The following is a 26,064-nucleotide window of genomic DNA, read 5'->3' as shown; positions in this document are numbered from 1 at the left end:
TCTATTTTTGAGTTCAGCTTTTGATGGCAGCTTCTAATGCTATGGATTGGAGCAACAATAGCTGTAGGAACTCCTCCCATTATCTATTGTAGTGTGGATTGTGTTTTGGTTGGTGCTTTGCATTCTCTTGAAGCTTTTTGGCTTTTGAATATTGAGCTTTTGGTTCTTGAGTTTGCCATCAATCTTTGTTAATCGGGTTTGGTGGCTGTTCAGATACTTGGATTTGATTCCAGCTGTACTCTGTCGAGGTGAGAAATTTAGCTTTAACTGTGGCCAATGATCATTTCATAATGAATGGGGCTGGGAGGTTTGTTTGTCAATGGACTCCCCCGACAAAAAGTTTTCTGAGTTAGTTGACATCGTTAAATCTTGGATCCCTCGGAGAACCGAGTCAGCTAATGTGTCGAGGGACTTTTGGATGCCCGATCAGAGCTGTAGGGTATGCTACGAGTGCGACTCTCAATTCACAATCTTTAACCGTAGGCATCATTGCCGTCTCTGTGGAAGAGTTTTCTGTTCGAAGTGTACTACAAACTCAGTTCCTGCCCCGTCTGATGAGCCAAAGACAGGCAGGGAGGAGTGGGACCGGATCCGGGTCTGTAATTATTGCTTCAAACAATGGGAACAAGGGATAGCAACAGTTGATAATGGGATCCAAACATCCAGTCCAGGTCTCAGTCCTTCACCCTCAGCGACAAGTTTGGCCAGCACCAAGTCTAGTGCAACTGGGAACAGCAGCAACAGCACTATTTGTTCAATGCCATACTCAACCGGACCTTATCAACGGGTGCCATATAGTTCAGGTCTCAGTCCGCGTCAGTCATCTCAAGTTGAACCTTGTACAGAAAAGCAAGACATGGTAGCACCTGAGAGGGGCATGGATCCTGTTCAAGACATTGGGGGTCAATCTCCCAACGCATATGGATTTTCCAATAACAGGTATTCTTTAGTCTTGCCTCTTGATTTCATCTGAGAAATTTCTTGCAGGAGATAGTCTACTACTGTGAAAATTGATAGGTATAAGGCATGCTTTATAAACATGCTCAATGGTTGTGTGTCTGCATGCATGTGCTCATGCGTGTAAGTGCCTTTTTTTGTCCATCTGTTTTGTTGATTTATGAATATGACCATAATCAATGGCTGTAGGTAAGGTTTCTTTCACTGGTTAGTACTTTACAATCCTAACCAGATTTTTTGTGTATTCATCTTGTATCTCCTTGGTACCAAGAGATTTTTTTTTTGAGTCTCTTACACATGTACTCATACATATGAGATGATTATACTGTGCAGGGTAATTAGGAATTTTTACCCCTTTATCTCCTTTATTTTATTTTTGCATTGTTTCTCTGTTTTTGCATTTTGTATCATTTGGAAATTTATTTTATTCCACGACTAATATCATGACTGTTATGGAGATGCTTGATGAATTACATGGTTTCTGGTTATTCTTTGGTGTCAGGTGTGATGACGATTACGATAAATATGGTGTTTTTCGATCAGATTCTGAAACTCGGCATTTTACTCAGGCCGATGATTATTATTATGGCCCAGTCGAGTGTGATGAGATTGACCATACCTATGGATCACATAAAGTGTATCCTGATGCAGAAAATATTGAAACAAAGGATTTGAGCTGCTCTTCGGTACATGATAGTTTAGATTCACAAGGGTTAGAAGGGAGTAAAAAACAGGGCGAAGAAGCAGAGGTATATGGTCCAGATGGTCCAGAAGCAGAGCCAGTAGATTTTGAGAATAATGGGTTGCTTTGGCTACCTCCAGCGCCAGAAGATGAAGAGGATGAGAGGGAAGCTGAGATATTTGATGACGATGATGACGATGCTACCGGAGAGTGGGGATATTTACGTTCTTCGAGCAGCTTTGGCAGTGGGGAATACCGAACTAGGGACCGATCGAGCGAAGAGCATCGTAAGGCCATGAAGAATGTGGTTGATGGGCATTTTAGGGCTTTGGTTTCTCAACTTTTGCAAGTTGAAAATCTACCTATTGGTGAGGAAGCTGACAAGGAAAGTTGGTTGGAGATAATTACATCATTGTCTTGGGAGGCTGCAACACTCCTGAAGCCAGACACAAGCAAGGGGGGAGGAATGGATCCTGGTGGATATGTGAAGGTCAAATGCATAGCTTGTGGGCATCGCAGTGAGAGGTAAATTTATGATAAATAAATGATGATTCATATAAAATGGTGTCCCATTTTATATGCTTCGTCTATCAACTAATTGGTTTGGAGATTTCATTGAGCAACCATTCTTTGATGGGTCAAACTTGCAATTCAGATTGTAACTTGGCCAATCCTTTTTGTCTCATGCATGTTTTTGCCAACTGCATGCGTAATTATCTTTTGTTTCTTGAAAAGATGGGCTGTGGTGGGATTGTATAGTTTGTTTAACTTCTGGTTTAGGTTTATGAAACTAATGAAGAGTTTTCCCCTGATAAATTGAATACGTGGTAAGTTGGTGGATATGCACATTGTGTGGTGATCTCCTGCATTTTTTGGAAGTTGATGTGTGGTCTGCCTTTATACCAGAACACTCATTTGCATATGTGGTCTTATTGTATTTGCATCATGTACTATGAAAGCAAGTCCTTTTATGAAGATTACCTCGCCTGTCATATTATTTCCCACACTGTATTCCCTTTACGGTAATAACGAGATGTTTTTGTGCTTTCACTTTTTGTTTGCTTTTATTTTATAGTTGGAAATTTAAACTGGGTTTGCTGCATTACGTGCTAGCCTAACTTTGTAGATCTAAAGACAATTAGCTCCATAGTTGTCAAGGCGTCGCCTAGGTGACTGCTGCCTTGGCATTTTGGTCGCCTTGCGTCCAGGCCCCCTCCAACGCCTTGGGCCTAGACGCCGTGACAACTATGAACTTTTCATAATGCACAACAGGAGATTCTCTTTCAGTTTGTGCGGTAAATGTTGCACTTCCCTGGTGGTCCACTCTATACACCTACTTCATTGGGTTCTAATGGGGTTTTCTCCATATTGGATGTCCTACTAGTCACTTAATTTGCATATGGATTTATGTGCTGGTATCAAATTCACAAACAGTGGGCGAGCCTTGGCGCAACGGTTAAGTTGTGCTATTGTTGTGGGTTCTAAACATGAAAACAGCCTTTCTGCGAAGAGGTGGTAAGGCTGCATACATTTTCCCCTCCTAGACCCTGCAATAGCAGGAGCCTCGTGCACTGGGGCGCTCTTTTTTTTTTATATCAGATTCACAAACCTCATTAACACCAGAACTTGGACATGTTTTTATTGGTTTATTTGATATCTTTTGAGGCATGTTTCTATGATAATTTAGTTAATCGAGTTATGAAATACATAAGAAAATATTTTTGGGCATTTATTCATTATAAAAAAGGGAGGATAAAAAAGAAAAAGGAAAAATATAATTTACTTATGCCAGCTTTTCTACAGATCAACTCAACCCAACAAAATAATACTTAGGCAGATTTTCTACAGATCGACTCTACCCAACCATAGTTGTCAAGGCGTCGACTAGGTGGCGCCTAGGCGTCCAGGCGCCTTGGTCAACTTGGGCACCTAGGTCGCCTAGGCAGGCACCTTGGACACCTTGTTCGCCTGGCTGGTGTCGCCTGGCATTGGGGTCCTCTCCACCGCCTTGGGTCGCCGAGACGCCGTGACAACTATGAACCCATCAAAGCATTATAATGCAGAGCTAATCCCTAACCAATTAATCCTGATGTGGTCCCTGGTTATGAAGCCCTAGATGCAGATTTGAGGTTGAACCTGCTTGACCCGTTGGGCTATCAAGAGTAAGATTAACCGTCCCACCCTTGTTCTGGTTCAGTAGGATATTAGAAGTTTATTTATTTATTTTCTAAATATTTTCTAATCTTTTATATTGGAGTTTTAGAAAGAGTTAGATAATAGGAGATAGTTTCTCTATTTCAAGTTTCCTAGTAGCTTTATGTTGAGTTAGTTTTGTAGGATCGAATGCAACCCAAAAGGGGGTGGGGGGTGAATTGGGTTGTGACCAGATCAAACAAAATATAACAAATAAAACTTTAACTCAGAACTAATCCTAACAACATCACACAATGAAACAAACATAGAGAGTGTGATGGTGGATATTACGGGTTGCTTGAGGAAGTCTAAGTGCACAAGAGAGAGAGAGAGAGAGAGACGATAACACACACCGATTTAGAGTGGTTTGGACCAACCTGTCCTATGTTCATTACCTTGATCACGGACAAAAGATTTCTCCACTAACTGATTCTTTTCCAAAAAAAAAATAAAAAAATCAAATCCATAGACAAACTGAACCACTGTTTCAGGTTGAGCACCTGGACCACCCTGGTCAAGGATTTCCACCTAGGCAACTTAGGCCAAGGATTTCCTTCTCAAGCTACATAGGCTTCCTTTTATTGCAAATATGGCTTCTTTTTTCAAGCCTGATACTGTAACACCTTTTAAGCATACTTTGATCAATACAAAAGGATTCTCTTTTGAATATACAATGCAACTCTTTCTTGTAGCCCTTCTCAAGATGATGTAGCACTTTTGGCACGATCACACAACAACTGCCTTCAAAGATGATGTGAATTGGAAGCTCAGGCACAACAACTCTTCTCAAGATGATGAAGTGATTCCAAGCTTGTACACTTGTTGTTTGCTTTGTATTGTATTGATTTATTCAGAACATCAAGTGACTCCATCATCTTATAAGCAAACAAACTGATGCAAGAGCTGTTCCATGGGCCGGGCCGAACCCGTTTGAGAACACATATGAAGACTAACCGGGTCCAATTAAGTTTTGGGTTTAGTAGGATATTTTTGTTTATTAGTTGGGTCTATCTGAAATTGAGTCGATTAGGAGTTTGAATCATTAGTGTCTTTTATTACGATTGATAGAGCTTTAGATAGGATTTTATTTCAGTTATCAGTTTTAGTTAGGAATATTTATTTCTCTCTCTCTCGATTCTGATTCTCTCTCTCTCTCTACTTCTCCATCTTCATTATCATTCTTCTCTCTGTTCTTCACTTCCCAGCAATCATTCTCTACTCTCCTATTAACCACTCCTTTTCTGTAAAGACCTATACTGTTACTCTGTTTCTAGGTGGTACCTGTAGTCCCAGCTGTTGAGTTCGATCTCTGCCATAAGGCCCATAACTGAACAGTTTGGTATGAGATTTTGGCTGAGGGTAGGGTTCTCATATGCGATTCAAACCTCAGGGTCTCATGCTGGACAAACCTTTCTGCTGTGAGTTGCAGAGTTGAAACATTTGTTGGGTTCTGTTTTACCGCCAGTTCTAATGTCAGTGATTTTTTTTATTTAATTCTGGTTTCTTTTTTGGGTTGTGATTTGATGGATTTCAGAGGTCTGTGAGGTGGTCCCTTACCTTTAAAATTTCAGTCCATTGGTGTTCATATAAGGGGAGTTGGCTGGGTCGAATAGCTTCAGGTTCTACCGCCCTTGCTGTTTGTCGAGAGCTAGAAGAAAACACTGTTTATTAAAATTACAGAACAACCCCTACTTTTTAAAGTTGTTTTTAATCTATCCCCCTTGTAAGTTACCTGCCAAATTTACCCCGTCTAATAAATTTATTCCAGTTTAGATCTAATTCTGTCTTATCTTCTAAAAAGACCTTCCCCTGTTCACACTATTTACATATTTGCTATTGCTCTTGTAAGACTTCAAATATTTACTGTTTTGCCATCAACTCTGAATTTGAGTGCTCCATTGCTTGGGTGGTTCCACAAGCAACCCAGTAAGGGTTATTTCAACCCGGGTTTGCATCACAAACTTAGCTGTTAAACTACCCATTAGAGTCAAACTAAGCTTCTCCTTTGAACATTTAAATCCCACTTTCATTTCCAAGAGAAATTAGCTCTTGAACAACCAATTATACTTCGAAATAGGTAGAAGCATTAATCCATTTTACTCTCCAATATTCAACTTATGATTTATGAGAAAAAACTAGCTGTTGAAGATGCTCAACATCAGGAAAGATGTTTAAGAGATCCACTCAAGTGGTTATTAATAATGAGTCAAAGACTTTTCAACTTCTTAACCACGCAGCATTAAACACTATTGCATGGAAGACCGAATGATAGTCACGGAAGACCGTGGCTGTAAGGACTCAAGATTGTCACTCAGACGTGGACGAAAGCAGGTCACAGAAGACCGTTGGATCGTCTGTCTGAGAAAGGCATAGTCTCATTAATTCTCAAACATGCACAGAAGAACGCATGGAAGTCCGTGAAGGTCGTCCGTAGACACAACCCTTTTAGCCTCAATGTTTGTGATTTAGACTTGGAATATTTTTGGTCTGCAAATTAAGCTCGGTCGTTCGTCCCTGTTCTCGGAAGACCATGGACAACAAACTTAGATATCTTTCTAAGACATCACCTAGTTTCTTGGTTTTTCCATTTAGGTCCGTTTTTATGTCACTATCTTGGGCTTTTACATCTTGTGACTGAAACAGAGAGGAGCTGCTTATTCTACTTCTACAATTGACTACTAAAGATTCATTAAGAATCATAACGCTACGCGGAGCTTTCAACATTTTCTATGCTACGCGCTACGTGGTGATCTACGACCACCCTGCATTCCATACACACGGAGAAGTCCATTTTCTCTTAAAACGAAAGAAACACTCTTTCTAAAAAATGTTGATCATTTAGATTAGGATTACAAAGATATGGCAATAATAATCTAATCCTAATCTTGTTCCTTGAAAGATGCCTTCAACTTGATGTAGGTTTCAACTCTTTGATCTTTCAAGTCACGGTCTCACGGAAGACCGTCCCCTGTACGCGGAAGACCGTCTTCAACAGTTCTTCATTCAATTAACATACCTTGTTCTTCCTTCAACTGTACCTCTTCAGCAACTTGGGTTACATCAAATATTTATCACATTAACACACATGTTAGTACACCCAAACATACATCACATAATTGTTTTCATATCCAAAACACATAATATATGAATGGAACCTTCTAGGTCCAACAAGTTTTCTAGTTGAGAGTTAGTTTCTACTTTTAGGAGTCTTTTATTCATTCTATATATGCTTGTAATCCCCATCGTGGGAGTAGAATTGAAGAATGAATTGAGTTGTTGTTTTGGTTGAAGCCTGTGTAACCAGTGCTTGTGCGATCTCACCTCTCTATCTCTCCTCCCTTTTCTTCTGTTGCAAACTTGGGTCTGCTTGATCAAACCGAGAGAAAGAGAGAAAGAGAGGAAGAGAGAAGAAGAAGAGAGGAGAGACAACTGAGTTGCCGCAAGTTTGTGGAGAGCAACCTGCGATTGGAATTAAATTATTGCTCTCATAGGTAGCCTCCCTATTTAATAAATCAGAGTTTAAGAAATTACATACTAGGACAGAAAAATAAAATAATTACAGAAAACCCAAAATCCAAACTTAAGAGACTAAAAATACCCCTAGTTTCTACACTCCCCTTAAGCTGGAGCATATAGGTCACCCATGCTCAGCTTGTTACAACAGGTACGAAAACTAGGAGCAAATAACGACTTGGTAAACATATCTACTAGCTGATTCGAAGACGAAACAAACGAAGTCTCAACAAGCTTTTTCAAAACAACATCTCGAACAAAATGACAGTCCACTTCAATATGCTTGGTCCGTTCGTGATAGATAGGATTGCTAGCAATGTATGTGGTTGCTTGGTTGTCACAATACATCTTCATAGGCATTGGCACGGACAAACCCAGTTCAAGATGAAGAGACCTAAGCCACATCAACTCTGCAGTAGTATGAGCCATAACTCTGTATTCCGCTTCAGCACTCGACCTGGCGATTGTAGTTTGTTTCTTACTTTGCCACGTAACAAGATTTCCTCCAACAAGCGTACAATAACCTGTGGTCGAGCGACGATCACTGGCTGACCCAGCCCAGTCAGCATCTGAATAAGCAACAAGATCCATATGTGTATGTGGGCGATAAATCAACCCTTTACTAGGGGCACTCTTCAAATAGCGAAGAACACGAACAACTCCATCCCAATGAGCCTTTCGAGGGGACTGCATACACTGACTAAGAACACCCATGACAAAAGAAATATCTGGTCTGGTAACTGTAAGATAGATCAGCTTGCCAACTAGACTTCTGTAACGGTGTACATCTGTAAGAAGATCACCATCATCTACCCCAAACTTCTGATGAGGATCCATAGGAACATCCACTGGCTTTGAAGCAAGCATGCCAGCGTCAGACAAGAGATCTAGAACATACTTCCTCTGAGATAAGCTTACACCTTTACCTGCTTCTCACAACTTCAATACTGAGAAAATAGTGAAGATCACCTAGATCCTTGGTCTGAAAATGTTGTTGCAAATATGTTTTCACGGCTGCAATACCTGCTACGTCATCACCAGAAATAATAATATCGTCTACTTAGACAACTAATATAACCACCTTGCCACTTCGGCGACAAACAAAAACAGAGTAGTCAGAATAACACTGTGAGAAGCCACAAGACACAACCGTAGCACTGAATTTCTCAAACCACGCTTTGGGCGACTGTTTGAGACCATAGATAGCCTTTCGTAACTTACAAACCCGTGTACGATCCTCCCCATGAGAAACATACCTAGGAGGTTGCTCCATGTAGACTTCCTCATGCAGATCACCATACAAAAAAACATTTTTTTTTATATCAAGTTGATATAATGGCCAGTCAAAATTCACTGCCAAGGAAATAAGCAATCGCACTGAATTCAGCCGGGAAACAAGAGAGAAGGTTTCAAAATAGTCAACCCCATAAGTTTGGGTATACCCCTTGGCGACCAGACGAGCTTTGAGCCGCTCAATAGAACCATCAGGAAGATACTTAATAGTGTAAACCCAACGACACTTGACAAGGTCCTTACTAGGTGGCAGATCAACAAGACTCTAGGTATTACGGGTTAAGAGGGCATCCATTTCAACATCCATTGCAGCCTTCCAGCCAGGAAGACGAAGTGCCTCACTATGGTTTTTAGGCACAACAGTGGTAGACAGGGACACGGCAAAATTATGAACAGAAGGACGTAAATGGGATAAGGAAACAAACTTGTCAATTGAATACGCGACATTAGATTTTTTGATTGTAGGAGCGTGTACCTCTGCGCAAGGCGACTGGTAAGTCAGTAGGTAGATCTTCACCAGAGGAGGCAAGAGGAGGAGGTGAAATCGTCAGACCAGTAGGAATTGCACTTGGGGCTGCGGACTTGTCCCGTCGTTGATATACTTGTAAGGGGGGTGAAAACAGAACCAAGGCAGGAACAGGAGGTGGCACAACACTCTGCAAGTCATCCTTAGACGACAAGGAAGACGGAGGAAAATAAGGTCTGTCCTCAAAAGTTGACATCTGCACTCACAAAATACTTGTGAGAGACAGGATCATAACACTTGTATCCTTTCTGGGTACGAGAATATCCTAGGAAAACACACTTGGTAGTCGAGGGGCAAACTTGTCAGTGGAGCCATGTAAATTATGAATAAAACACACACACCCAAAAACACGTGCCGGTAAGGCGAACACAGATGCACTCGGAAAAACAACAGAAAAAGGGGATTTATGAGCAAGAATAGGTGAAGGCATGCGGTTAGTCAAATAACAAGCAGTCAATACGCCTTCACACCAAAAATGCTTCAGGACATGCATATGAAACATGATAGTGCGAGCTACCTCTAGAAGATGCCTATTTTTGCGTTCGGCCACCCCATTTTGTTGTGGGGTATAGGAACAGCTAGTCTGATGAATCATGGCACGGTCAACACAAAAAGAAGAAATGTCATTTTGAACATACTCTAATGCATTGTCAGAACGAAAAACTTTAACAGACATGCCAAACTGAGTTTTTATTTCATTATAAAATTCTTTGGATATAGATAAAAACTCGGAATGATCCTTCAAAAGGTACAACCATGTAAGACGGGAATGGTTGTCCACAAAGGTGACAAAATACATAAAACCTCGTTTATTCGTGACACAACAGGGACCCCACATGTCCGAATGGACTAAAGCAAATAATGACGGACTACGAGCCTCAGACCGAGAAAGAAAAGACACACAGTGGTGTTTTCCCAACTTGTAGGCTTCACACGCTAACCTAGACACAGACTGAAAAGAAGGAAATAATAATTTTAACCTAGCTAAGGACAGATGACCTAAGCGACAATGCCACTGGAAAGGAGTCACCCCACCAACAGATGCAGTAGCAGCGGAAGAAGTAGCAGCACCACTGGTGAGATAGTACAGTCCATCCTTTTCATGCCCTCCACCAATCGTCTTCCTCGTGTGAAGATCCTAAAAAACACAATTAGTGGGAAAGAAAGTCACGGAGTAGTTTAAAGCTTTAGTAAGCTGAATAACAGAGAGAAGACTTAAAGGAAATTGAGGAACATGCAACACAGAGGAAAGACTAATAGAAGAGGTGGGAGCTATTGTACCAGAACCAATAACAGGAGCTGCAGACCCATTAGCCAATATGACAGATGAAGGATGGGAGGCATTAGAGAAAGAATTAAATAAGGTAGACTTACCAGTCATATGAGAAGAGGCCCCGGAGTCAATAATCCAGGGAGAAGGAGTGGAGAAGAAGGCAGATGTACCTACATGAGCTAGGGCAGCAGCGGAAGTGGAAGGTCCGGAGGATATAATACTGGATGCCTCGAGACTTTGTAACCGGCATAATATTTGAGATATATCATCACGATTAGTACTGTTAGATGAGCTGCCACCATTAATTTTGACTGGCTGTTATATCTACTTGATATAAAAAATGCTTTTTTGTATGGTGATCTGCATGAGGAAGTCTACATGGAGCAACGTCTTGGGGAGGATCGTACACGGGATTGTAAGTTACGAAAGGCTATCTATGGTCTCAAACAGTCGGCCAGAGCGTGGTTTGAGAAATTCAGTGCTACGGTTGTGTCTTGTGGCTTCTCACAGTGTTATTCTGACTTGTTTTTGTTCGTCGCCAAAGTGGCAAGGTTGTTGTATTAGTTGTCTATGTAGACGATATTATTATTTCTGGTGATGACGTAGCAGGTATTGCAGCAGTGAAAACATATTTGCAGCAACATTTGATTGCAAAACCCTGAGAGGAATCAATTCCTTAAAAAAAAAAGGCAATAAGAACAGAACCTGATAGAGCTTTCAACCAAAAAAAAATTGAAGCAATCCAATCAGCACTCTTGATCAATTCTCCATATGATAAAGACCACAACCACTGCCATAATTCTCCATTGATTTCAAGAAGAAGGAGCCCAAACAGAGAGATCGATCTCCACAGAAAAGAATGGTCACAGAAGCAAGCAATCTTCCACAACAGTCATCAAGACCAATACTCCTTTCATCAATAAGGAGTCTTTAATCCATAATCACCAAGTGCAGCAATCGGTGGCTGCCCACACAGAAGTTCTGGAAACCCGAGAAGGGAACCAGCAGCAGGGGATTGAAGAAGGCTCTCGGTTTGATCAATAAAGCTCTGATACCATGTTGCAAACTAGGGTCTGATTGATCAAACTGAGAGAAAGAGAGGAAGAGAGAAGAAGAAGAGAGGAGAGAAAACTGAGTTGCCACAAGTCTGTGGAGAGCAACCTGCGATTGGAATTAAATTCTTCCTCTCATAGGTAGCCTCCCTATTTAATAAATAAGAGTTTAAGAAATTACATACTAAGGACAGAAAAATAAAATAATAACAGAAAACCCAAAATCCAAACTTAAGAGACCAAAAATACCCCTTAGTTTCCAACATCTTCCCTGCTAATCTGAAACCCCTTTCTCAGGTATACTTATTTGGTTGAGATTGAACATCAGTTTACTCGCAGATCTGTTATTTTGATTTAAATCGAAGTTTTTCTCCATCCGATGAGAGTATGGATCGAGGTAGGGCAGGAATGGCAGTCTGATTCTTTAGAAGAAGAATCATTCTCACACCAGCTACTACGAAGGGATCTGATTCCTTTTGTCATCAATCTGTATAATTTTTTTTAAAGGAGATTTTAAGGGAAAATGTTGAATGATGAAGTCCCAAATCTCTAGCCATTTGCTTTGTGTGCTGTGTGTTCAATTAAGTAATGGACAACTTCTTGTCCTGACATGAGATATAAGTATTCCTCACATCCAATTTGGATGTGAAAGGTCTTTCTATCGTTTTTTTTAAACCTTGGTATTGTTAACTCTTAGCTGCTCATCCCCAGGGGCCATCAAGAAGGTCAAAGTAGCAGGCTGCACTGCTGTAGTGATATTGATAACACTTGAGAGGTAAAAGCAACATGTCGGAAAATGAATCAAACAAGATAATCCTTACTAAATCTACTAGATAAAAGATGAAAACCTACGTATGATTCATTTAGGTGAATAGTTGTACTTGGGGAGTTGATGTATCTTAGTTCTGCATGTACATAATTATGTTCATGGTGTGAGTTTTGAACTACCTGGTTGTGTTTTTCACTTTAATTGCATGTATGGATATCGTAATCTTTGTTTTCAGATTTGTCACTGGAATGTCAATTTATTTTTAAAAAAGTTTTAATCTTCTTCTTGCCTTCTTTTTCGATATTCCTTTTACTGATTAAATGTTTGACCTCATTTCTATTAGCATGGTGGTCAAAGGAGTTGTTTGTAAAAAAAATGTGGCTCACCGGAGAATGGCATCAAAATTTATGAAACCTCGTTTCTTAATCCTTGGAGGAGCTCTTGAGTATCAGCGGGTCTCGAACCTCCTCTCAAGTTTTGATACTCTTTTGCAGCAGGTTTCAATTATTTACCTTACTTTGCATTCTCTCTCTCTCTCTCTCTTGGAGTCTCTCTTTTCTTCCCACATTTAATCATTTATTGGTTGCTACTCATCAAGCAAACATAATCTTTCCTGGGTTTTGTTTCTCATGGCTTTTACATTCTTAGGAAATGGACCACTTGAAGATGGCAGTTGCAAAGATAGATGCCCACCACCCCAATGTCCTTTTAGTAGAGAAGTCAGTCTCCCGTTTTGCCCAAGATTACCTCCTTGCTAAAGACATATCACTTGTTCTCAATATTAAGAGGCCGCTGTTAGAGCGTATAGCCCGCTGCACAGGTGCACAAATTGTTCCTTCGATTGATCATCTCTCCTCGCAGAAGCTGGGTTATTGTGACGCATTCCACGTGGAGAAATTTCTTGAAGAGCATGGCAGTGCTGGACAGGGTGGGAAAAAATTGGTGAAGACACTTATGTTCTTTGATGGCTGTCCAAAGCCATTGGGTTGTACTGTAAGTCTCACAGAACTTTTACCCCAATTTATTACATTTTGTTGTGGGAACTTCATAGTCTAGATCATACTGACTGTATTTTTTCCACAAATGGCATTTTATGAGTTCAAAAATCTTGGTAATTTGAATGGTATATCATGTGATACTGCACTGATGGCTGATGGGAAGTGGGAACCACCACTGCATGTAGCTCACCTCTCATTTGAGAGATCTTCACTTCAAAAATCAAGTTAACTCTGGAACTTTAGAAAGTTGTGCTGCAAAATTCAGTAGAAACATCTCTAGATAGATCAATAAAATTATTGAATGGGATGGCTGTTTAAGTTGTTCTCATGCGCATCAAGTGGTTGGTCTTAACTGCCTTTATCCATACAATGTGTTTTGTTATGCCATTTGCAGATCTTTGAGTCCACCGGTTGGTTACATTATTTAGCATTTTTATGTCTAAAGTAGTAGTTTGGAAGGTATAAACTGCTTTAAAACACTAACAAGCTATTTGCTTCTGGGTGTTTCAGATTTTGCTCAAGGGTGCTAATGGGGATGAGCTGAAGAAAGTGAAGCATGTCGTCCAGTATGGTATCTTTGCTGCATATCACTTGGCCTTGGAGACTTCTTTTCTTGCTGATGAAGGTGCTTCTCTGCCAGAACTTCCACTGAAATCACCTATAACTGTTGCACTTCCTGACAAACCATCCAGTATAGACAGGTCCATTTCTACCATACCTGGTTTCACTGTTCCTGCTGCTGGCAAGGAACATCAACCTAGTAGTGAACCACAAAGATCCAACAGCGTCCCGTCATCAGGTCTAACTTCACCAATCTCCAATACCTCCATTTGCATAACTGAAAAGGAAAAGGCCCCATTTCCTTGTTCACCTGAAGGCCCCAACTTCCATTATACAGGACCTGCAAGCGCCATCAACTCTTCTGCTTCTGTTTCTTCCTTTTCCTCTTTGGGACAGTGTGAGTATGATAAGAACCAAACCATGCTTTCCCTAAATCATGCATTAGAGATTAAAAAGAAAGTAGGCGCGGAAGAATCTTTTGAGGCCAAAGCATCAGCAACCAACAGAGGCCAAGATGTTGTGAATGATGAACTAGTTACTAGTGGCTTTGGAGTTCCAGAGCCCTCAGGGAAAGGTGGGGTTACTCTTATTAATCATGACACCATGGTTGGGAATCAACCTAGTCTTTCAAGGTTGGCATCACTACATCAAGATGGCAATAACTACCCTGAGGAGCTGGTGTCTTCCAAGGAAGAGTTTCCTCCATCCCCGTCTGATCATCAGAGCATTTTGGTCTCTTTATCAACCCGCTGTGTGTGGAAGGGGACTGTCTGTGAAAGAGCCCATCTCTTCCGTATCAAGTACTATGGTAGCTTTGACAAGCCTTTGGGACGTTTTTTACGGGACCATTTATTTGATCAGGTCATCATCATCATCTTTTTCTTTTCCTCTCCTCCCATCATTCATTTATTCACTTTTTTTTTCTCTGAATAGTTCCTTCAACCCCCCCCCCCCCCCAAAAAAAAGAAGAATAAAAATTAACCTGTCCAATTTTCCTTCTCAGAGTTACCGTTGCCGTTCATGTGAGGCGCCATCAGAAGCACATGTTCATTGTTATACTCATAGACAGGGCAGCCTCACGATTTCTGTTAAGAAGATCCCAGATCTTCTCTTGCCAGGGGAACGAGAAGGCAAGATCTGGATGTGGCACAGGTGCCTCCGGTGTCCAAGGATCAATAAATTCCCTCCGGCAACTCGGAGAGTGGTGATGTCTGATGCTGCTTGGGGTTTATCTTTTGGGAAATTTTTGGAGCTTAGTTTTTCAAACCATGCTGCCGCAAGCAGGGTGGCTAGCTGTGGTCATTCTCTGCACAGAGATTGTCTCCGATTCTATGGGTATGCTTTACTTTTTTGTCAAGTGATGTCTCTGTATGGTAAAGATGTAGTCTGTTATAAAAAGTTCTTGCCACCTATGGATGAAAAATCAGTACATATGGCACCTATACAAAGGTTGACACCTGCTACTTGGTGAATCTTACTGGGGGAATTCTCACTGGTTTAAGATCAATTAGATCTGTTGATTTCAACCATCCAAGTTTCACATTAGTTTTGATTGGTCAAATGGTTTTTGGTGAAAGGCCTTTGTATTTACGTAAAACTTGTTTTGTTGTTACGCTTTCAAAGAACTCTCGAACTCAATGACCCCCAAGTTGTGATAACCCTAATTTTGAACCATTTGCATAGACTATATGATAATTCTTGGAATAACTTGGTGCATATAAATATTTGTTTGAGTTTGAAACTAACAAATACACAGAGAAATAAAGTAATAATAAGTAAGATAATAAGATATTTAATATACAATAGCAAGTTTTCTTTGAACAGTTCCTTTGCATAGACTATATGATAATTCTTGGAATAACTTGGTGCATATAAATATTTGTTTGAGTTTGAAACTAACAAATACACAGAGAAATCAACTAATAATAAGTAAGATATAAGATATTTAATATACAATAGCAAGGTTTCCTTCTTACTTGGGGTGAAATGTTCCATCACACCCCATGGGCAGCTGATTGTATCATTCTTTTCACTAGATAGAGAGGGTATGTGGATAGGCCACATTTCAAATTCTGCGTCCATCTCATATTCATACCATGTATTGGACACTTCCCCTTGTACTTTTAGTTGGCCAAATTATCTCGAAGGGGAGTGTCCTTGTCCTTATTATGTAGTTATTGCAATGTCAGATGGATGGTTAACTTCATTTTCTAGATTCCCAAGATTCTGGCCTCCTTTGATATATCTGAGGTGGTAGACACCTAAAGCTAATCACTCTGGATGTGCTCCACAAATGATATTTACTTGTGTGTATGGCCAAGGATTTAGGGATTGGGTCGGTAGGGGCCAATCCTGAGTTTACTCGGTTGTTATGGCTGCTATTTTCTTGATCCATTTGGGAGATCAGTAGTATCATGCAGTATTGGCCAGGGCTGATCTGGCTGATGTCGTTTAACTTGGCTATTATGGCCATTATGATCCCGGTACCTAAACATGTGTTTAGCTATGTGCTCTCTCTCTCTCTCTGTCTCAATCAACTGTTCTTCTATCTGCAGGTTTGGGGGAATGGTTGCTTGCTTCCGTTATGCTTCGATTGATGTTCATTCTGTCTACCTTCCACCCCCAAAACTTGATTTTAACTTTGAAAATCAGGAGTGGATACAAAAAGAAGCAAATGAGGTTGAAAGATCAAACCAAGTTGAAATATCTTTTCTGACTAAAATGTGGATGACCCATGGTAATTGATTCATTGATTTTGTGTGTAACAGGTGGTTGACCGAGCAGAACTTCTATTTACTGAAGTACTCAATGCTCTCCATCAGATTGCAGAGAAAAGATCAGATGCTGGGTCAGTTAGCAACAACCTGAAAGCACCTGAATCAAGACGCCACATTTCAGAACTAGAAGGGATGTTACAAAAGGAGAAGGCTGAATTTGAGGTTGTGCCCTGTGATTTTTATTTGTTTTCCTACTGAGATAGACTTCCTTGTGATAGGACATAAATTTGTGTATATGCATGTCTGTTTATCGGTGGGCAAGCTCTTGGATGCACTGCAAAGCCAGTAATTTGTCTTGGTTGACTCCAGATTTTCATTTGAGTGAAAGAAAAGCATTGTGAGAAGATACTCAGGAGTTGGCTGACAATATTTATTGCTCTGATTGATGCACTTGTGGGACCCTGTAATGTAATACTGACTTAAAAGATTAAAACAGTACCAAAACAGAATTGGAAACAGAGAAACAATAGTCCAGATTAGGGAGAAAACTCATATATCAGAATCAAACAATCAGATGGACCTGAGAAGCAGGTCGAGTTCTTTTGACAGGTGTACACCTCACCGAAAATTCCAGCAAGATCTAATGGGTAGATTCGAAGATAGCGAGGAATCCTAGTGTGATTAGGAGAAGAGCCACTGAGGCAAACCAGTAACCAATTAAATGATCAAACTGTAGATTCTCAAGCACCATTTAAATCTTATGATATGCTATTAAAAACAGAGACAACAAACCAGTAGAGAATAGGTATCAAGTTCAGCAATCAAGGGTATGGAACCAATCCTACTTGAAGTAGGACTGTAACCAACAGTCAACAGAACATAAATCTGAAAGCAGAACTTGAGAGGAAATAATATCAGTAATATAGTTTGAAATTAGAATAAAGATCAGTACCATAAAACTAGCAAAATCTAGCAATCCTATTAAGAGTAGAACTTCTGTGATTAACCAACAGATTCCGGAATCGAAAACAGGTTTTGATAGTCGGCAATATGGAGAAGATGAATCTGAAATCAGAACATGAATCGGAGTAGAGATTCACCAACAAACTCAGCAACCCTAGTGGTGATAGGACTGACAAATCACAGGCAGCAACAATGGCAGAATTGCAGAGAGTGGCAGTTCAGTACCTTAGAGAAGGAAGAGAAAGAGTGAAGCACTCGGGCTTCCCACCGCAAGGTGTTTGGTTGGATCAAACACCAGTCGAACCTTGATCAGACACAAGGAAGAGCATACTATGATGGGGAGCAAAGACAAAGCTTCTCATTAGTCAAAATTCGTGTATAATACTGGTCCCCCTTACAAACTTATATAGAAAACTCAAAAACAAACTCTTAGACATTCAAAAGGAAAGGCCTAACCCAATCCTTAACTAATAAGGTATCCTAAATTGACTAGGAAACTAAAATAATGAAGGAAGCTTACTCAAAACAGGATTGGACTAATAGAAATCCTAATCTAGCCTAAGTGCCTAACTAAAAACACTGAATAACAACTAAAATAAAGACACTAACTTAATTAAACCCATATGCTTAGCCTCTATTCATTAAAGTGGCCCATTACAATGAAAATACATTGGATCAAAGGCTCAACACATACATAACCCAACCCAAAGATTATGTCTAATAAAATAAGACCATTTACATGATTTAACTGCATCACCCTGTTTACCTTAAGGTGCAAATCACCAAATTTAAGTGTCCTTCGCTACCCCTTGTCTGATGTGCATGCGAGCACATACAATGCCCCCCCTCCCCCCAAACAAAAAAAAACAAAAAAAGAAGGGAAAATAAAACCTTGATTTGCTGTAGTTTGTTGGTTCCCTCTTTCTTCTCTCTATCTGAAAAAGGCTTAACCTAACCTCTAATTGCTTTAGTTTTTTGCTTTCCCTACCCCTGTTTCCTTTCTGTTTCTTCCCCTTTTTCTTCTGGTTGGCTTCTGTTTAAATTGATTATCACCTTTTCTTTTTAAATATGAAAGAAACATCTTTTCAACCATGCAGTTCCTGATTGGTTTGTGTAACATTATTTCAGGAATCTCTCCAGAAAACACTTTACCGGGGGCCCAAGAAAGGTCAACCTGTAATTGATATTCTTGAGATCAATCGGTTACGGAGGCAGTTACTCTTTCATTCTTATGTCTGGGACCACCGCCTGATATATGCATCCAATTTAGACAGTGGCAGCCATCAGGATTCGCTGAACAGCTCTGCCCAGAAACATAAGGAGAAACATTCAAGTAATATTGAGAAGCTTGGTTTTGAAATGAATTCGTCTCCTAGGCCAGATTCTGGTTTTACCAGTGCTGACTCGCATGAAGATACAAGGCTTGATGAAAGCCTTAATCAAGGAGGTGAAATTGGTGATGTCCTTAACCAGCCTGGCATAGTTCAAGCAGCAAGTGACATAGATCAGGATCTAAAACCCAGAAAGGAGGGCCTGACTCATGTTTCTGCTAGCAGTGATCTTGCTAATCAATCCGATCCTTTGGAATCTCGGGTAGTTGTTCAAAGGGCTCTCTCAGAAGGACACTTCCCTCTTATGGAAAATTTGTCAGACACCCTTGATGCAGCATGGACAGGTGAAAATCACCCTGGAAGTGTACCACCCAAGGAGAATGGCAATGCAGCGATAGCAGATTCTTCAGTTGTGGTAGAGGCTGCGGCATCAGCAAGGTCTGATTTGGAAGAGCTTTTGGAAGACAATGGTGGGGTTGAGGTAACTCAATCTCTTGGGCATGCATTACCTACCAAGCAGGCTGACACTGTGGAAGACACTACAAGCTGGATAGGGATGCCTTTTTTAAACTTTTACCGTTCTTTCAACAAGAATTCTTCTGGGAGTGCTTCAAAGTTTGATACACTAAGCGAGTACAATCCTGTCTATGTCTCATCTTTCCGGGAGTTGGAACGTCAAGGTGGGGCCAGCCTGCTTTTGCCCGTGGGTGTTAACGACACTGTTGTTCCAGTTTATGATGATGAACCCACAAGTATTATAGCATATGCTCTGGTCTCCCAAGATTACAATCTCCAGATATCTGATGATCGGGAAAGACCAAAAGATGGTGTGGAGTCTTCAGTTTCACTACCACTTTTTGATTCGGTAAATCTTCAGTCACTCCATTCCTGCGATGAACCAGCCGCTGAATCTTTAAGAAGCCTTGGGTCTACAGATGATAGCATATTATCTTTGTCGGGGTCCCGGAGTTCCTTGGCTTTGGACCCGCTCTTGTATACAAAGGCATTGCATGTCAGAGTTTCTATCACAGATGATGGCCCACTTGGAAAGGTGAAGTATAATGTGACTTGTTACTATGCGAAGAGGTTTGATGCCTTGAGGAGGACATGTTGCCCGTCTGAGTTGGACTTCATAAGGTCTCTTAGTCATTGTAAAAAATGGGGGGCTCAGGGTGGAAAGAGCAATGTATTCTTTGCAAAAACCTTGGATGATAGGTTTATCATCAAACAAGTCACAAAGACGGAGCTGGAGTCTTTCATCAAGTTTGCTCCGGAGTATTTTAAGTACCTGTCTGAATCAATCAGCTCAGGAAGCCCAACATGTCTAGCAAAGATTCTTGGGATTTATCAGGTACAAACTTTTCATTTTAAGCTATTCTTAAAAAGTTCAACATACCATGTAGGGTCAGCTCATCGAAGTTTCCAACTTTTCCACTCTTCTCTCCCTTGAGATATGTTTTCCACATTTAGTAAGTCTTCTACTCTATTTTTTATTCACCTTTCTTGGTTTAACGGCTTGGTTTTTGGGTTCTAGTAGAAACCTATCCTCAGCTCCATGAATCATAGTTCAAAATCTCGCCGGGATCTCGGCGAGATCTCGGAAATCTCGGTAAACTCGAGCTAGTCGAGACGAGATAGCATACGAAACACAGAAATGTCAAATCTCGAAAATCTCAACCGAGATTTCGAATATTTTGAGAGTTCTCGGAGAAATCTCGAATATTTCGAGAATCTCGACCTCCTTAGTACTCATAGCATAGTATTGTATTGTTGGGACTTGGGAGTTAAGAATTGAGTGTTTTTTTCTTCTTCAATTTGAGCCTTTAAATATGTTTATTAAGCCTCAAACAAGCTCACCTTAAAGTTTTGGAGCCAACTATGGCCATATGCCCACCGAAACATAAAAAAAATGCATTGTCTCGCCGAGATCTCGGAAAACTCGACCTGGTCGAGACCGAGTTTTAGAACCTTTCCATGAATACCGGCATTCCTAGTATTGCTTGTTTCATTTAATATATCTTGTTGCATGCTGTTTCTATTGAATTGAGTATTAATTTCTGTCTGGAACAAGAAATTGTATCTTTTTGAAAAGGGTGAAGATTTCAACCAACTACATTGCCCACTCTCTAAGATAAATAATCAAGTAGGACTCAGATCTAGTCTGGATTTGTATATGTGCTAGGTATTTTATGTTGCAACAGGCACCATACACATATACATTCTTTCTAAATTCACCATTTGAACCAGGATTTTCTTTTTGTTTCCATCCCTGTTGAACTAATGTACAAGTTTATAAAGTTGAACTTCAACTGCTTAGTGTTGACAATTCAGTGCACTTGACAATAATCATTCCCTTTACTGGATGCTTGAAGTGGCATCAAGTATTTTGTGGGTTCCTCTTATTAAATGTCAATGTCACCATGGTGCCCATTTACAGAGGCTTCTTGGTGTGCAAGTGTCTCACCTAGGAAAATGTTGATCCAATTTGGTGAAGTATCCTCTCTATGCACCTTTCGCGAGCCTGTTAAGTTGTTACCCTGTTTCATCTCCTGAAAGAATGTAAAGAATTGCAAGGTTACAATCGTATTATTGAGTTGGATTTTGGTCCGAAAAATGAAGTCTTCTAGTCTACGCTCTGTCGCATTATCTGAGAGCAAGCACCCTAGTTCAAACTAAATATGATTCTTTTCCTTTTTTTTTGTAATAGTTTGTTCACATACTTGCCTTGCTTTCAGAGACTTAAACTTTGTTCATCTTGTTCTTTTGTGAAGGTTACATCAAAGCACCTTAAGGGTGGGAAGGAATCCAGGATGGATGTTCTAGTTATGGAGAATCTTCTGTTCGGCCGGAATGTTACAAGACTCTATGATCTCAAAGGATCTTCCCGGTCACGGTATAATCCGGATTCTAGTGGGAGCAATAAAGTTTTGCTGGATCAGAATCTGATTGAAGCAATGCCAACTTCTCCAATTTTTGTGGGAAACAAGGCTAAGCGGTTGCTTGAGAGAGCTGTCTGGAATGATACAGCTTTTCTTGCGGTAAGCCCAAGTAACTAATGGACTTGGATGTTAAGAGGTCCAAGGATTAACATAGACGATTAACAAATCAAGTCTTTAACTCAGTGGTTAGCGATCAAGGATTGATGGATTGGATCATTGCTGATCATGCCTATCTAGAAGACTGACCTAAACATTGGATTTAACCTACCCTGATCCAGATTGGCCAGTCAGGACGAGGATAGGTCAATCCTTCAACCCTTGATTTGGGTGTCCGTGTGATCAACTGATCAAGCTTTTGATGAAGTGAATTTGAAGGGCCTTTAGTCAACTGCGTTTTGTCAATCCTGGCTTATGCATGAATATAGTATGCAAAACTGAACTCCACAGGATGATTATGATCCTTGTTCATATTTCTCTCCCTCCCCCCCCCCCCCTTTTTTTCTGGGTTTGGGGTTTGCACAAAAGCTTCTAATCATAGTTGTCAAAGCGTCGCCTAAGCATCCAGGCACCTTTTTTTGGGTGGGCGCCTAAGCGTTGGGTCACCTAGCGCGGGCTTTGACAACTATGCTTCTAATACAGAGGTAAGAATTTTTATGGGTCAATTAGTGAATACAAAAGGTATATGTTATTGGAAATAAATCCCAGTGTGTTTAAGATCCCTTTAGGTCCTCTTTCCTACGGGTGAACTGATGGCTGCTAACTGCACATAACCCCCTACATGAGACTACACCATAATCAAGTGACTACAAACTTGTTAAAATGGCCTGAAAATCTGTCGGTAGTGATGATTTGAACAAGGTTACTACTAGTATGTATTTATATTTTGGCCCATTAAATGCTGTTCAGCCTCCTTTAATTAGGCACCAGGCTTGGCAGGGTGGCGTGGAATGGAATTTAGGACACCTTTCCATTTCCTAGGTTGTTCTTGGAGACCACATGGAATAAAATCATTTCATTTGGGTTTCCGTAGTGTTGTGAATTCATCGTCTGAGATGGTGCCATCTTGGAAAGTTGATTAGGTGTAAATGAGATCTTGTGAACCTTAACATAGCATGATTTCTGTCTTTTCAGTTAAAAACACCATCCAATTTATTCTGGATGTTTTTTGTGCATTCAAATGATAGGGAAAACTGAAACGAAATGTGCTTTGGTTCCATCTGGTTTCCAAATGCTGTCTTTATGTATCAAATAAACTAAATGGGATTTCTTTCCTTTTTCATGTATTAACTGACCAATTTTATACTAGAGGTGGTAACACCAACTGGGCCTGCCTTGTCGCAACAGCCTGCCCAGAGGGTCCTCTGTCCACCTGTAAAATTTCAGCCCAAACAGAGTCCTCCAGATGGAAAAAAAGGTCAGAAATTCAATCGTAGGTGCTAGACAGATTTAGTGTTGTGGATACAATTGAAAATGTGGATGGGGTGGGTGTTTACATGCAACCGAGTCATACAATGTGGGTCTTGTGGTTGGGTTGGAGCATCAAATTTGATACTTGACTAATCCTGAGGACCCTACCTTTCCAACGGTTGAATTTGCCTCATAATACCATGTGGCCCAAAACCAATGGATTGTATCAAGTCTGTTTTACTGTTGTCTTTTGTCTTTACATTTTTATTGAAGTCAAATAATTGAAGTGATAGTACTTACATGCTTGTATAGCTTTCTTTATTCTTTAATTTTTGTGTTAAATTAAAAAATAAGAAACGTGTGTGTTATAGGTTTCTGTTGTGGTGACACCTTATATTCTTGAATGGCACTGAAGTCATTTTCTGTGTCTGAGTAGAAATCCAGGCTTCCTTGTATATATTCTAATGGAAGATTCCAATTGAAATTGTGACAGTCGATTGATGTAATGGATTACTCTCTACTGGTTGGGGTGGATGAGGAGAAGCATGAACTGGTTCTTGGGATCATTGATTTTATGAGGCAGTACACATGGGACAAGCACCTTGAGACATGGGTGAAGGCTTCGGGCATCCTTGGTGGGCCAAAAACATCTCCCACAGTAATCTCACCCAAGCAATACAAGAAACGGTTCAGGAAAGCCATGTCTGCTTATTTCCTTATGGTACCAGATCAGTGGTCCCCTCCAACAATCGTCCCCAGTGGATCCCAGTCTGACCTGTGTGAAGAGAATACGCAAGTTGGGAACTCCATCGAGTGACACTGTGAAACATGGAGCTCTGTATATGTCAAGAGATATATGCTTCGATTAATTCCCCCCCCCCCTCCTTTTTTTTTGTCCTGCCCTTTTTTTATGGGTCTTATCCTCTTGTTCCTTTTCCCCATTGTAACTTCCCCCCTCCCCTCTTGATTGCATCCTTATTCTTGTTCTTGAAAGAGCATCTGTGAATTATTTGTTAGGATACGAGGAGGGAAGGCTGTTTGATGCCTAAGAATTTTCGTCAGTGTCAAATGGTATCAGATAGGTGGTCTCTCTGTGAATTAATGTACAATATCTTTGTTGAAATGTATTTATAATTGCAGCATATGTGCACTGTGCACAAATGAGTTACCCACCATGGATTTCATGTTTCTGTTTCTAGACTTCTGGTTGTTAGTTTCTAATCAAGTGACTTGAATCATGACATCCCCCCAGGTTTCCTGCTCATCCCAAAAGGAGTTGGCCACATTACAAATAAACCATTCAAAAATCCAGGTCTGTAGAGCAGGTACAAGTGATTATTGAGATGGTGCATGGGTCTATAGGGAGGGTCATGATTGGATTTGAGTCTGAAATTCTGAAACATGGCCTATCCAGATCATTCCTTGGACATTCAATGGTCCCAACTACTTTCGATATGGCAGAACAAATGTGCTCATCAAGAAGATTCAATTCTAGACAGTGTTTGGCAAAGTTTTTATGGCTTATTTCAGTTGTCCCAGGTAAGGTTGTCTATCTTTTTATTTAGGGATATCCTCCTCCTTGTAATTATGATTGTATGATATCAGAGTTTTTTGCTTCACTATGCAAAGTGTAATACTTCTTGACTTGTTACATGGTAGTACATGGGTGGATCCTTTCAAAATTCACAATCTTATCAACCATCCTGAATGAGCATGAGGTGTTTGTTGGGATAAGGTATTGAGGTCAGGGTGGTTGTATGAACTACTATTGGTGAAAAGTTTACTTTACTTTGTTGCCTGCTAAGTATAAACCATTTTTTTCTCAATTGGGTACATTTGACGGTGCACATGCACTTGGGGAAGTGTTTTAAACAAAATCACTTTAAGGTGCACCGTCAGATGTACTTTTTTGGTGCACTTGAGGTGATAAAAATTTGGGGGGGGGGGGTGTGGTTGTGGTGGTTTGGTTTGGTTTTAAAATTCGGTCGTTTACATAGGTATTACAAAAATTTTGTAAGACAATTGAATGGTAAATAATTTTCAAATTATTTTGAAAACCCTTTTTTCTTTAAAGAACTTTGGGAATAAGTGGAGACAATCTGTTGTAGCTAGCAAAGCCGGCTAACTGTGTGAGATAGAAAGAGAGAGACAGCAACGAAGCTTCTTAGTAAAGCTCTTCTTGTTCGTGTTACTAGAGAACTTGAGGGAAAAGTTAAATTTTCCCCAATTTATATAAACAGGAGGATAAACACATGGAATCAAATCAGGATCCTCTCCAATGAGTGTCCAATGAGGCATCCAACGGCTTGGTTGGCTGATACACATCCCGAAATGTGTTCAATCAGCCTCCTCAATCACCCTAGCCGTTGGATGCTCATTGGGCACTCATTGGACACGCTCATCATTGGAGAGGATTTGGATCACATGAATTCACCCACTTGAAAACACACATATGCCACACGGGGGACACACTTACATGTGTCAAAGCTTAAGAGGTGGCTGACCTTTGTCAAATAAAAATATACCCCAAAAAGGCGAAAACCTTGTTCAGTGGTCATGTTTTGACCTCGTAGTCTAACACGCTCATGCATCTAGTAAGGGTTTTGCAGTTAATGGTATTTCTGTAAATATATTATGTCTAGTGTTTTTATTGTTCTAGTATATTTATTATTTTGTTTTCCTGTATATTAATCTTTGTTTTGTAGTTAAATCCGCTAGGTATTTACCTACCCTTTTTCTTATGTACAAGTTAAAATGTGGACCAAGAAAAGTATTAAGACACCTCGGCTCACCTGGTTAAACTGATATATAGATGGATGTGGAGGTGGGACCTGGGAATGGGCAAGAAAAGCCACACCTCTTTTGTCTTTACCTTTGCATGCTCCCATTG

General features: G+C 40.4%; 1 protein-coding gene across 1 annotated transcript; it reads left to right on the top strand.

Annotated features, from left to right (window-relative positions):
- LOC122656983 (1-phosphatidylinositol-3-phosphate 5-kinase FAB1B-like) lies at positions 1-24,316 on the top strand. Its single transcript, XM_043851705.1, has 11 exons — positions 1-939; positions 1,460-2,164; positions 12,602-12,755; positions 12,907-13,251; positions 13,767-14,678; positions 14,821-15,152; positions 16,373-16,496; positions 16,586-16,756; positions 18,626-20,179; positions 21,600-21,866; positions 23,668-24,316. Exons 1-11 carry the CDS (start codon positions 320-322, stop codon positions 23,989-23,991), a joined length of 5,508 nt encoding a protein of 1,835 aa, XP_043707640.1. The 5' UTR covers positions 1-319; the 3' UTR covers positions 23,992-24,316.
- Positions 24,317-26,064: the final 1,748 nt, after the last annotated feature.

The sequence above is a fragment of the Telopea speciosissima genome, chromosome 3, assembly GCF_018873765.1.
Source record: "Telopea speciosissima isolate NSW1024214 ecotype Mountain lineage chromosome 3, Tspe_v1, whole genome shotgun sequence".
Lineage (NCBI taxonomy): Eukaryota > Viridiplantae > Streptophyta > Magnoliopsida > Proteales > Proteaceae > Telopea > Telopea speciosissima.
This window is presented reverse-complemented; position numbering and strand designations above follow the sequence as displayed.